Source organism: Ursus americanus, chromosome 32, assembly GCF_024610735.1.
Source record: "Ursus americanus isolate L20-20 chromosome 32, mUrsAme1.1.p, whole genome shotgun sequence".
NCBI classification, from domain to species: Eukaryota; Metazoa; Chordata; class Mammalia; order Carnivora; family Ursidae; genus Ursus; species Ursus americanus.
This window is the reverse complement of record NC_142158.1, coordinates 29,933,641-29,947,403: the sequence shown is the minus strand read 5'-3', so window position 1 is coordinate 29,947,403 and position 13,763 is coordinate 29,933,641. Positions and strand designations below refer to the sequence as shown.

Sequence of the window (13,763 nt, the reverse complement as noted above, 5' to 3'; positions counted from 1 at the left end):
GAATAGAAAGTCCAGAAATGGATACAAATAGAGTCAGCTGATCTTTGATAAAGAAGCAAAGACAATGGAGAAAAGATAGTCTTTCAACAGATAGTGCTGGATCAACTAGGTGTCGACATGCAAAGAAATGAATCTAGACACAGACCTTATATTCTTTGCAAAAATTAACTCAAAATGTGTCATAAACCTACATGTAAAATAGATATCGCACCAGAGAAGGTATACAGGTCACATATAAGTATATGAAAAGATGTTCATTATCATGTCAGAGAATTGTAAATTAAATTAAAGCAAGTTGCTAGTATCCACCTATTAGAATGCCCCAAATCCAGAATATTGACAACACCAAGTGCTGGTGAGGATGTGAAGCCACAGGAACTCTCACTTATTGTGGGCGTGAATGCACAGTGAATGTACAGTCGCTTTTGGAAGGCAGTTTGGCAGTTTCTTATAAAACTAAAATACTCCTGCTGTGTTTATAACTGTTTTATTCATAATTGCAAAAACTTGGAAGCAACCAAGATGTCTATCAGTAGGTAAATGAGTAAATAAACTGAGGTACATCCAGACAATGGAATACTTCCAGAACTAAAAAGAAATGAGCTTTCAGTCCATGAAAAGGCATGGAGAAACTTTAAATGCATATCTCGAAGTGAAAGAAGCCGATTTGAAAAGGCTACATCCTGTGTAATTCCTATATGACATTCTGGAAAAGGCAAAACTGGAGACATTAAAAAGATCAGTGATGGCCAGGGTTTGGGGGAGGGAGGGATGAATAGGCAGAACACAGAGGATTTTTAGGACGGTGAAGTTATTCTGTATGGTACCATAGTGGTGGATACACATCATTATGCGTTTATCAAAACCCATGGAATGTACAACACCAAGGTGACCTCTAATATAAACTATGGACTTGGGTCATAGTGCTGTGCCTGTGTGGGTTCATTGATTATAAAAAGTGTCACTTTGGTGTGGACTGTTGATAGTGGAGGAGGCTGTACATATGTGCAGAGAGTGTACATGCTTCTTCCCAGTTTTGCTGTGAACCTGAAAACTGCTCTGAAAAATAAAGTCTGGAAAAATAGTAAAGTCTATAAAAATGCTTCTTAATAATAAACATTAGAAAATAACCTTATTTTAACTAAATAGATTCAGATTGGTGGCGGGGAAAAAGGCACCACATTTCCAGACTGCAATAAAATAAGCATAAACTCTGGTTGAGTGTGACTTGTGCAGTTTGGCATGAGTGAGGGTTCTGTGTGGGACAGAATGGGAAATGGATTGGAGGTGTGTACTCTGAGGAATATTTACACCACCAGTCATCTGGAAGAGAGATGAGTAGCAGGCCGTCATGGCCCAGACTAAGGGGCCAAAGAGGGGCATCTTTATATGCTATGTACCTCAGATGTGAGCGAGTGGGGAGATTGACTTTCTTTTGTAGGATTGAGAAGTCCAGATGGTCGTGAGTGAGCCCTAAGATCCCTCGTGTGTGGACGTTGCTAGACCTACTTCAGTTTAGGGATGAGTACTCATTCATTTCTCCAAAGCTCTCTGCCCACATCTGAGCCAGGAAGATAATTTGGCCTATTAAGAGGCTGCAATGGAAATGAAGAGGACAGGGTGCTCGTGCAAGTTGTGCCAGACCAAAGAAATGAAGGAGAAAGTGAAAAATGCGCAGAGGAGGAGAATGAAGAAACATTTAGAAAGTTCTGCTTTGTCACTGTCTTTGACTCTGACTTGTCAGTGAATTCACGTGATGTCTGTAATGTAATTCTCTTCGGAGAGAACGTTGAGGGGGAGGGGTTTTGTTTTGCTGGTTCTTGCATTGGCCCTGCTTGGGTGGTGATGTTGACAGGCAGCAGTTTCTCTGAAGCCAGAAACAAAGCCTGTCCTCTTTTAGGAGGAGGGGGAAGGGAGAGCAGAGTTACTGTAGTGTATTACCAGATCTCTAGGACAGAAAAGCTTTCACCAGGAATAACTAGTTACCATCAGTAATGCTGTTTTATACTTTTTATCCATAATTACTTCAAAGATAAGGTTTGAATTTCCAAAAAAGACAAATGGGGCCTATGTCTTGTTATGCTTAAAGTATTCAAAACATACGTAGTAACTCCATAGAAAGGTATCAGAGTCCTTAATTAAACTTCATCTTAGAAGCATGTGTACAAAGAGGAATGGCCTTTTTTAAAAAAAGATATTTAAGTTTGAATTAGGTAAGTCAGTTGGTAGTCTTAAAATTTGACTTTCTGATGAACTAAATACTTACTTGGAAGTACTTATGCTCACATATTTCTATTTTACACTATCCTTTGATAAAAATAACTGTAAATACCAAGAAGTTCCAAGTGTGTCCCAGTCAGACTGGTTGAGAAATTCAGCAGTAGTAGTGAAACAATAAGAACACCAGCCATCTTTCTACCTATTTGCATATAAAATGGATAATATTTAAATATTAAGTCCTTTTATCCAGTGTTACATTTAAGTGCTTTTCAACATAACTGCCAAAATGATTGTTAAAATGTCAGGTTAATCTGTGTATTTTTATGCCCGTTTCTTAAGTTTGGCTATTAATGTGCTGTAGCTATAGTTTTGGTTCCCTGCATTATTCTTAAACCTAATTGTACTTAAATTTAAATTAGTACTTTAAGTTGCTTCAGTGTACTTGAAATCTATCTTAATTTTCTGCAGTTGTGCTATTACCCACTCAGATTATGCTTTATTAGTAAGCTATAGAAGTTTAAGTAATGAGGATGTTAATATTTCCATCTCTTCTGCCAAGAATAGTTGTCTCCGGGGGCGCCTGGGTGGCACAGCGGTTAAGCGTCTGCCTTTGGCTCAGGGCGTGATCCCGGCGTTACGGAATCGAGCCCCACGTCAGGCTCCTCCACTATGAGCCTGCTTCTTCCTCTCCCACTCCCCCTACTTGTGTTCCCTCTCTCGCTGGCTGTCTCTATCTCTGTCAAATAAATAAATAAAATCTTTAAAAAAAAAAAAAAAAAGAATAGTTGTCTCCCCGTTAACTATTATCTATTTCCTCGTTGGTGGAACACTTAAAACTGACCAGGGGTGGGAGTGCTGCATGGTGTTGCAGATAAGCGCTAGATTAGGATTCAAAAGAGCTGACTTCTGTTCTTGTTTTTAATTCTGCCACATAATATATTACTGATTGGCCTTGAACAAGGACTGACTTAAAGTTACTCGGCCTCAGGATATTTTTTGCTTATTTGTTTTAATTGTGGTGAAATACGCGTTAACAAAATTTACCATCTTAACCATTTTTAAGTATACAATTTAGTGGCATTAAGTACATTCACATTGTTATGCAACCGTCATCACCATCTACCTCTAGTATTTTTATCTTGCAAAACTGAAACTCTGTACCCGTGAAATAATAACTTCTCATTTCTCTCTGTAGCCCTTGACATCGCCATCCTACTTTCTGTCTCTATGAATTTGACTCTTCTAGGTACCTCATGTAAGTGGTATCATATAATATTACAGTATTTGTCCTTTTGTGACTGGCTTATTTCATTTAGCATAATGTCCTGAAGGTTCATCCAAGTTGTAGCATGGTTCAGAAGTTCCTTCCTTTTTAAGGTTGAATAATACTCAATTATATGTATATACCACACTTTTAGAATGCATTCATACATCTTTGGACACTTGGATTGCTTCTACCTTTTGATATTACGAATAATGTGCTGTGAATATGGGTATAGAAATATTTCTTTGAGAGCCTACTTTTAGTTCTTTGGGGATCTACCTAGAAGTGGAATTGCTGAACCATATGACAGTTGTATTTTTAATTTTTTGAGGAACCGATGTACTGTTTTCATAGCGACTATACCATTTTACTCTCCCACCAACAGTGCACAAGAGTTCCAATTTCTCCACATCCTTGCCAACACTTGTTATTTTCTGTTTTTTGATAGTAGGCATCCTAATGGGTGTGAGGTGGTATCTCGTAGTTTTGATCTGCATTTCCCTAATGATTAGTGATGTTGAGCATCTTTTCATGTGCTTGTTGCCCATTCAGCTTGCCTATTCAAGTCATTTTTTAATCATTTTCTTTTTTTAAAGATTTTATTTATTTGTGAGAGAAATTGAGAGTGAGCACAAGTGGGTGGAGGGGCAGAGGAAGAGGGAGAAACAGACTCCCGGCTGAGCAGGGGGCCTGATACGGGGCTCCATCCTGGACCCTGAGACCATGACCTGAGCCAAAGGCAGACGCTTAACTGACTGAGCCCTCCGGGTACCCCAGGTTTTGGGGGTTTTTTCAGTAGTAGTTCTTTATATATTCTGGGTATTAACCCCTTATGAAATACGCAGTTTGTACATACTTTCTCTCTTCTCTGGGTTGCCTTTTCACTTTGTTGTGTCCTTTGATACACAAAGGTTTTAATTTGATGTAGTCCAATGTATTTTTTCTTTGGTTGCCTGTGCTTTTTTTTGTCATATCCAGGAAATGATTTCCAAATCCAATGTCATGGAGCTTCCTCTCTCTGTTTTCTTCTAAGAGTTTTATAGTTTAGGCTGTGATGTTTAGGTCTTTGATCCATTTTGAGTTAATTTTTGTGAATGGTATGAGGTAAGTGTCAAACTTTATTATTTTGCATATGATATTCAGTTTTCCCAATACCATTTGTTGAAAAGACTGTCCTTTCCGCTTTGAATGGCTTTGCCTGTTTTGTCAGAAATCATTTGACCATATATGTGAGAGTTTGTTTCTGAACTCTCTTCTCTTCTGTTGGTCTGTATATCTTTTTAACAATACCACACTGTTTTGATTATTGTAGTGCTATGATAAGTTGTGAAATCAGGAATTGTGAGACTTCCAGCTTCCTTCTTTTTCAAAATTGTTTTGGCTATTGAAAATTGTTATTGCTTTAGTGATGCTAAGAGCAATCAAAGGGTTCAAGTAGTGATAGCCTGATCCCTCCATTGCAGAGGTCCTCCGGGTCAACCAGCCTTTGCCTAATGGTTTCATTCATTGATGATTATTGCCTGAATCATTTTGTCAGGGGTTACAAAGTGATTATTTCTTCTACATACATTAGCTGGAGTAGTTCTGGGATAAAAAAAAAAAAGTTTTCTTCATCAACAATGACATTCTGAAATTCAGTTTTATAATAAGGCTAGATTAAATGCTTTATTCTTTACCTTTAATTGCTAGTTTTTAGAGGAAGGAGTTGGTGCTCTAGTTGCTTTCAGTGAAACTAATGATCGAGGAAGGACAGTTTAAGGTTATATACCCTTACAGGTATCCTAAACTCTTAGATTTCATATATGAAACCTATTTTAGTTCATTGTAGTTAGGGGCCCAAGAATCTGTATTTTTCACACGCAAGCCCCATGATGTTGATGTAGGTGGTCTGCAGAGCAGACTGCTATAAAGTAATATCACTGGTTACTGTTTGTTGTGTTGTCTTCCATGCCACAGGTGGTGGTCACTGACAAGTTAATGCCCAATCTTATCAAAGTAATTGATTTTTTAAATTACGGCATTAAATGTTAACTTGCCTAAGTAAGGAGGTCTTTTCTGCTTTTTGTTTTACTGTTATGGTTACGGTCCTTTAGCTATAGTTAGACAAAGCCAATCATCAGACATTACTCTTAACATTGACTGACTTCCAACAGGGCAACACAGTAAACATTTTTTTTTTAAGATTTTATTTATTTATTTGTCAGAGAGAGAGAGCACGCGCACAAACAGGGGGAGAGTCAGGCAGAGGGAGAAGCAGGCTCCCTGAGCACCGAGCCCATTGCGGGACTCAATCCCAGGACCCCAGGATCATGACCTGAGCTGAAGGCAGACACTTAACCGACTGAGCCACCCAGGCGTCCCTTTTTGTTTGTTTTTTAATGCTACGTACTTAAATGGTGCTAAGTAATTGTGCATAAATAACTTGCTGTTTATTGTGCATCTGTCCTGTGCCACTCACCATCCTACAGAATTTATCTCCAGTCCTTACTCTGTCTCCCTTTGACCTAGGTTTGTTTGTTTGTTTTTGTTTTCTTTTTGTTGTTTGTTATTGTTTGTTTTTTTCAGTATCTAAGGCATTTCTTCTATTGCTCAGTCACAATTTAGGAATGATATATTTAGAGGAGTCTCCCATTACTGCCTCCTTCAGCCAGATACCCATTTTTATTTATTCATTTATGGATTATCTGTACAGTGTTGTTTGTTTTGCTTTGTCTTGCAAATACTAGCCAATATATGTAATTTTGATCCTTTTCTTACACAAAAGTATCATAACTGTATAGATACTGATCTGCATCTTACTTTTCCCCCCCCTCACTTAATAATATATTCTGGAGATCACTCTAGAAATCTTCATTCCATTTTATGGCTGTGGAGTATCCCTTCAGGTAGATGTGTCCTCATTTATCCAGCCAGTCACTACTGATGGACATTCAGGTTTCTAAAAATTTCTTGCTTTTACGTATAATATAGTGCTGTTATTTCCTCCAGCTTCTTCCCCATTTCGCTGCTCTCCTTCATAGCAAAACACCTTGGAAAATTTTGAATCAGTAATGGCTATCTTCACCTCGTTTTCTGGATTCCTAAATTTTTTCCATCAGGCTTCTGTCCCCACCAATCCATTGAAACTGCTCTTTTCAAAACACCAGGGACCTACATGATGCTACCTCCAATGCTTTGTTCTCACTTCTCAGCCTTACTTGAATTATTTGCTGCGCGGGACCCAATCAATGACTCCGTCCTCCTTGAAACACTTGTGGCTAGGCTTCTGGAACACCATATACTCCTGGGTTTTCTTAATTCTTGAGGCTGTTCCCCGCCCCCCCCCTTGTCATTGAATGAATGCATTCCTCTTTCCTGTGGTATCAGCTGATGGCTGGGCCTGCTCGGCCCACTTCAGGGGAGGGCTGTCTGTACAAGCAGGGGAGTAGGAAGGGGTGGAGTCTCTGCATCTAGAAGTTGAGGCTGAGAGCCAGGAGAGAGGAAGGCTTCTGGTTTCAAAGGTCACCTGAAACAAGCCCAAAGTCTGACACAACCAGAATTTATTGGTGTAATACGGTGAGGGCAGGTTCCCCAGGGGAACTGTGGAATGCCACACAACAAGAGGGAGAAGGGAAGTGGCCTTCATAAGGTTTGGGTTCCTTCATAAGGTTTGGGTTCACGCTCTAAGGGAAATGGGGGTCAATTTTGGATTGGTTGCTATTTCTGAGGCAGGATTAGAAGGGAGGATTAATTAGGGTTTGGGTGCTATCTTGGGCAGTTTAACAATTAACAATCCTTAGTAATCGATGCTACAACAAAATGGGTCTGGGGGCATCATTGGTAAGAAAGCAGTAGTCAGAGGATTGTTAGAGCATTTTATAGCCACTACAGGACCTTGGGAGAAATTATGTTTTCTCTTACCTTTGCACCTGCCTTTTCTGGCAAGTGTCTGTCCTTCCAGCCCAGTTAAGGGCAGGGTTTTTTTCTTTTTCATTCTGAGCTGATTTTCATCTTTGATCTCAGATGTTTTTACTCTTTTAGTTCCATGGCACTGATGTCCTGGATTTGGGAGTAGAGGTTCTTGTTTCCTAAGACTGAAGCCAGTTTAAATGGTCACTCTAGCCCCGCCCCCCCAAATTAAGGTAAAAGCTCATAATTTTTTTAAAAATTTTTTTTAAATGTATTTGACAGAGATAGAGACAGCCAGCGAGAGAGGGAACACAAGCAGGGGGAGTGGGAGAGGAAGAAGCAGGCTCATAGCGGAGGAGCCTGATGTGGGGCTCGATCCCGTAACGCCGGGATCACGCCCTGAGTCGAAGGCAGACGCCCAACTGCTGTGCCACCCAGGCGCCCCAAGCTCATAATTTTTAAATAGGGCATGATTACCTTCGAGGTATGAAGTAGGAATAGTTTCTTTGTTTTTGCCATTTCAGCTTTTCTTTTTGAGCCCCTCACCCTATTAGGGGCCCCAGGGACCCTTCACCATCTCATCTTATCCAGGCTTTCACTGTTTTTCTTAAGCCTTTTTCTTCTTCGCTTTGTGAACTTGTGCCTGGTGGTTGATTTGATGAGTTTAAGGTAGCTTAATATAGTCCCTTGGGGGGCATTTGCATTTTAAAAGGAAATTCCTGAGAATAATACTGAAACCAAGGAACAAGGTTCTAATGCATTTGTGGCAAGGTGGGGTGGGAAGTGAGGATGGGTAGGGAACAGAGTTTGAGCCGAGGCATGACTCAGAACAGCTGATGAACTGGAGCCTGGCTCTACCCTTTTTCCCCTTAGATGTTGAGGTAGGTGGTGTGTTGATCAGACAAAGCGAAAGTATCTGAGTGCCTGGGCATTGTCATGGCAGCTCTGTGTTGAGTAAATAATGTGTAAACGTAGACTAGAAGTTGAGACTAGGCAGATTAGTGCTGACAGTTGGAAGTGCCTCCTCTTCCCAGTGGTACACACACACTGCTGCCTCGGTAGTTCCAAGAGACCGACACGAACATGTTGAGACGTGCTCATAATACTGACCTTTGCACTGCTTGCTGTCTAGGATTGTTTCAGTCCATAGGCTGGCAGTGCTCAAAGTCTTCTTGCAAGCCTCCATCACAGGAGGTAGGCAGTACGTTCTCAGCTCTCCTGTGGAGATGAAATGTGAACCTATAGCTTGTAGCCAAGCGGTTGACTAGAGCTTGTGTACGTCTCCAGATCCAAGCTGTTTCTTAACCCTCAGGGCAAATGTGAGGGTCCTGTTGTGCTTTGAAGATGCATTGAACTTTAGGAAGGATTTGAATCCACATCTCCAAACCTAGATGTGACCTCCATGGTTGTCTTCCGTGTGCGTGCCGACTAAAGCCAGGCTGTGTCTCCTGGCGTTGTGGCATTCTTGTCTCACGACTCCTTGGGACAAGCCCAAGGTGTTTGCTCTAGGGATCAGAAGCCTACAAGATGTCAGTCCTAGCCACAGTTTGAACCACTTCGAGGTGTCTTTGTAAACCGAATTTGTAAAAGTTGTGCTTTCTTAAGTCCCCTGGCCTTTTCTCTTGGGAAGCCCAGACCCAAGTGGAACATATCGATGCGGCAGATTATTGCTTTCTTTAAGTGACTTCTGTCTGCATCTTGTGCAGGCCAGATGCATGCTCTGGAAGACATTGGGCAGCTTCAGCCTAACATGCACGTCAAGATGATGGCTCGTTTGTATAGTTGTTGCTGTTCCCTCTGTCTGAAAACTATTAACTGGCCCTTGCTGCTGTACTGAGAAGGGGCTGCACAGGAAAAGAGAGCATATAGGAGTGAACTCATGTGTCTAGTTTTAAATGGATGTCTTGTTAGAATGAAGACGTCAACATTGGCGCATTACTGTTAACTGAACTCCAGACTTTATTTAGATTTTTTTTGTTTTTTAAATATGGAACACTTCATGAATTTGCATGTCATCCTTGCGCAGGGGCCATGCTAATCTCTATATCGTTCCAATTTTAGTGTATGTGCTGCCAAAGTGAGCACAGACTTTATTTAGATTTTGTCAGTTCTATTCATGACCTCTTTCTGTTCCCAGAATCCAGTCTCTGGTACCACATTACGTGTAGTTGTCTTATCTTTCAGTCTCCTCTGCTCTGTGACAGTTTCTCGGTCTTTTCTGTTTCTCATGACCTGTGACCATTTGGAGGAATACTGGCAGGTATCCTTTATAATGTACCCCAGTTTGAGCTTTTCCGATGTTTTCCTCAATTTAGACTGATGTTATAGATTTGGGGAAGAATACTACAGAGGTGAAGTGCCTTACCAGGGGTTCCTGATATTTATATAACATCACTGGTGATATTAGCATTGGCCACTTGATTAAATTGTTTGGTTGCCAGTTTCTCCATTGTAAAGTTACTACTTTCCTCTTTCCGTACTCTGTTCTTTGGAAGTAAATTACTAAGTTTGTCCCACACTCAGGATGGGTTGGGGGATTTATAGAATTAAGCTCCATCTCTTAGAAGGGGGAGTATCTATATATATTATTTGCAGTTCTTATGTAAAGAAATTTGTCTCTAATTGCCCGTTTGTTTAGTCATTTATTTATATCACTATGGACTCATGTGTATCTATTTTATACTTTGAGTTATAATCCAATACTACGTTATTTGTTTTATTGCTCAAATTATTCCAGCTTTGGCCAGAAGGAGCTCTTTTCAGGTATCTCCTGGATCCCTGTGACATAACTCCTGTCCCTTTGTTTGTTGTTGTTGTTTTTTAACACTTTCTTACTTTCTGATACTACAAAGATATTCCAGGCTCATCTTATATTTTCCATGTCTTAGCCCCAGCATCAGCCATTTCTCTGAGGAACGCTTGTTTTTTGTTTTTTTGTTTTTTTTGAGAATGCTATTCAGAAACTACTGGGCACTGGGAATGTTCAGTGCTATCAGACTGTCGTTACTTCTAGGCCTTCTCAACAGGTAGAGCTGGGTAACGTGTGTACGCATGCTAAACTCTGTAAAGAGATGGATCTATTATTGTTTCGTCATCTTTATATATATTAAGATAAACATGAGTTGATACTGATGTCTCTGACTTTAATCCAGTACCACGGAGTTCATTTTAGAATGCCTTCCTTTCTTTCTCATCTGTAATATCCTTCTTCAACAATGAGAAACCTTGCTCCCAGCATTTCACTATTCATTTACTTATTCAACCCCAGTATACGTGTACCCATGTTGTGCATGTATTATAACCCATACCCCCACAAGAAACAAACTTACCAGTTTGCATATTGTATTGATTTTTAGCAATTCTATTGTGGTGGACAAATAGGTGTTTGTTTATGTTTATCATGTGATTTGATCTGTGATTCTCACATTCAGATATATGCAATTTTTTTTTAACATTCCTGCCATAATCTGAGATGTCTTTGTACTTCAGCATGGTTCATTAAGATTATGGAGTTGGGCTTCAAGTAAAATATTTTCCTTTTTTTTTTTAATGCAGGGCTTGAACTCATGACCCCAAGATCAGGACCTGAGCCGAGATCAAAAGTTGGATGCCCAACCAACTGAGCCACCCAGGAGCCCCAAAATATTTTCCTTTTACTCTGCATTTCTAATATTCTAAACTTAAATAAAAAGTTCATGTTCTCTCTTTAGTAATTTATTATACATTTCTACAAAAGGAAGTTTATACTTATTAAAGTTATGTACTTACTAAAGGTTTTGTATGTAAAAGGGATAAGTTGACTGAAACTATTTATAGTACCATCTAGCTCCAAAGTCCTGGCTCAGGAGCGCCTGGGTGGCTCAGTTGGTTAAATATCTGCCTTCAGCTCAGGTCATGATCCTGGGGTCCTGGGATCGAGCCCCATATCGGGCTCCCTGCTCGGCGGGAGGCCTGCTTCTCCCTCTCCCCTACCTGTTGCTCCCCCTACTTGTGTTCTTTCTCTCTGTCAAATAAAATCTTAAAAACAAACAAACAAACAAAAAACCAAAGTCCTGGCTCAGGTGGTTTTTGAAAAACATCTTAAGGGAAGACATTCTAAAATCAGTTTCTCCATTTGCTTACTAACCCCTGAATGTGTCAGCTTGGCACTTGATTCTACGTTATTGGCTACTTTTCTAGGACATCCCGTTGGCCCATTCTTGTTATTGGTACCAAAGATCATATGTGTTTGTGGGTAAAGATACTATGGCCTGGAAAATGGGCTGTAGTTCCCTAGGTTCTTGGTTCCCAAGTTCCTGTTGAGGAAAAATGAGTATGAGTTGTAAAAGCTATTCTGAGAGTTGAGTGTTCTTGTTCTTCATGTAAGTTGGCTTTTAACTTGAAGTCCGATCTTGGGCCCATCACTTCTACCTCCAGATCCTTTATGTAGAAAGTGCAGCCATTCCATTAGATGACCCCTAAGATTCCTTACAGCTATGATTTTATCATCACAAATAGTAAAATATGTGGCTGACAGTTCTTATCTCAGTAATTAAGGCATTCTGGCAAGAATTGGAAATGGTCAGCCTCTCTGAAACAAGCTTATCTGGTCCATTTTTATCACCCTTTTTATTTGATTAACACACTCATTCACACTGTGCACAGGATGAACACATTCTAAAACAGGAGGGCCAGCGGTAGTACCTAGATGGGTCAGATTGCACTGTGTAGAAGGAATATTTTGCTGTTCATACTGACCCATCATGGTAATAACTTGGGAGGATCAGAATTAGAGTGTTCATTGTTGGTGTTTATGAATCAGTGGTTTCTTAAATGGCCTTCTCTTTAGAGGTACTGTGTAAAATCTGTGAGCAGTACAGAAGAATAGCCAAGGTGAGAGAGTGCAGTGGCTTATGTCTGATATGGCCCAATGAGCTATGTGAAAGAAGCTTTAGTTCTTAAAGCCAGGGGGGAAAGTGTCACTAGTCTCATACACTGATAACAGTCTTCAGAAGACTGTCCTTTCTCTTCTCATAAGCATTTAGTGTCCTGAGCACAGTGAAGGAGGCATATGACCTGTAACTGAGTATGTGAAACATATCATGTACTTACAAAAGGACTGGAAAATAGACGGTAAGAGAGAAGTAAGAATTAATGTACTGTAAGATAGGGCACATCAATTTGGGAAAAGCAAAGAACAGAGTGAAGAGATGTTGCCTTTGGTTAGAACGCGAGGCTAGGAAGGCATGGAATGAATCTCCCTCAGCTGCCTGCCACTGAACTGTTCTTTAAGGCCTACGTCATGTTGGTTGATGAGCTGGACTTAGAGCTTTGAATGAAAGTCCTCTGCCCCAGCATTCCTGGCACCATCCCACATTTCCGAGCGAAGTGGCGTGCTGCCTATCCCGGGTTCCAGCGTTAGCAGGTTGAGCTTCTGTGGCACTAGTTTACATGAGGACTCACATATGCCATCATGAAAAGCGTCTGGAATGGATTACCATTCCTTGGTGTCCTGCTTGTGCCGCTAGTGGCTGCAGAGTTGCAAATTCCAGAAGTGAACAGCAGATGTCACTGCGTCTCCACTTACTGGGCTTCTGGCTCCTAGCTGTTCACAGACGACCAAGTTTTTATGGAGCTCGCAAACCACTGAACACAGTATTTAAGGCCTTCATTAGAGACCGAACCCAGATTGAAAATTGAGAATAAGCACAGCCCAAGAGGGTTTTCCTTGTTTTCTTTCACTATTCTTTTTAGTGTTTGTGGGTTTTTTTTTTCCCCTATTCTTAATATTATCTGTATTTTGGTGTAGGTAACTGATGAAATTTATTAGCCTTTTCTTATCAATCATTCAGCAGTTATTTAGGAGCCTTGGACAACTTTTCACATTTGTTTCAGCTGGGTTTACACTTAAAAGCTTCTGGGCCTTACTGTAGCTTGCTTTTTAAAAGCTTTCCAGCAGGAAAGTTGATGTCACTGTTTTCTAAATTGAGGTGCAGAACATCAAATGAAACTGTCTCTTTATTCTTCTGTTTGAACCTTTGGCTTCGGCAGTTGAGGAAATAACTGAATTATGACCAAAAGTCCTGTGGTGCATCTTTTTAAAACAAATCTCTTATGGTTTCAGTGTAGATGGTGGGGTTTCCCTATATGACAAAGGCAAAGTTGGTGTTAAATTAGGTTATTTTAGAAGGTGTTAAATTAGATTAAATTAGAATATATTTAGAGTATATTTTAGAATATATTTAGAAATATATTAATATTTAGAAATATTAAATTTTTGGCATCCTTTGATCACATAGATCATTAGAGAAAAAAACCCAGGTGATACTTGCCTTAATAGTCGGGGTTAGTGCTGGTTTACACGTGTGTCCTGCTGTCGTTATTGTTTCCCCCTTTACTCTCAGTTGTCCTA

At 40.2% G+C, this 13,763-nt stretch overlaps 1 protein-coding gene and 1 non-coding gene across 8 annotated transcripts in view; one reads left to right on the top strand and one right to left on the bottom strand.

Annotated features, from left to right (window-relative positions):
* The window catches only part of ILRUN (inflammation and lipid regulator with UBA-like and NBR1-like domains), an 85,286-nt gene that overhangs the window by 54,928 nt on the left and 16,595 nt on the right, over positions 1 to 13,763 (top strand). For 3 of the 7 annotated variants that reach the window (XM_045772071.2, XM_087858146.1, XM_087858147.1), the window contains one exon: positions 3,416 to 3,475. The exons of the other annotated variants lie outside the window; for them this stretch is intronic. In XM_045772071.2, coding sequence (XP_045628027.1) covers positions 3,416 to 3,475 — 60 coding nt within the window. The remainder of the gene's footprint in view (positions 1 to 3,415; positions 3,476 to 13,763) is intronic. 7 annotated transcript variants of the gene reach the window in all.
* Positions 9,354 to 9,457, bottom strand: LOC123776222 (U6 spliceosomal RNA). Its single transcript, XR_006775306.1, has one exon. It is a non-coding gene; the product is annotated as a U6 spliceosomal RNA (small nuclear RNA).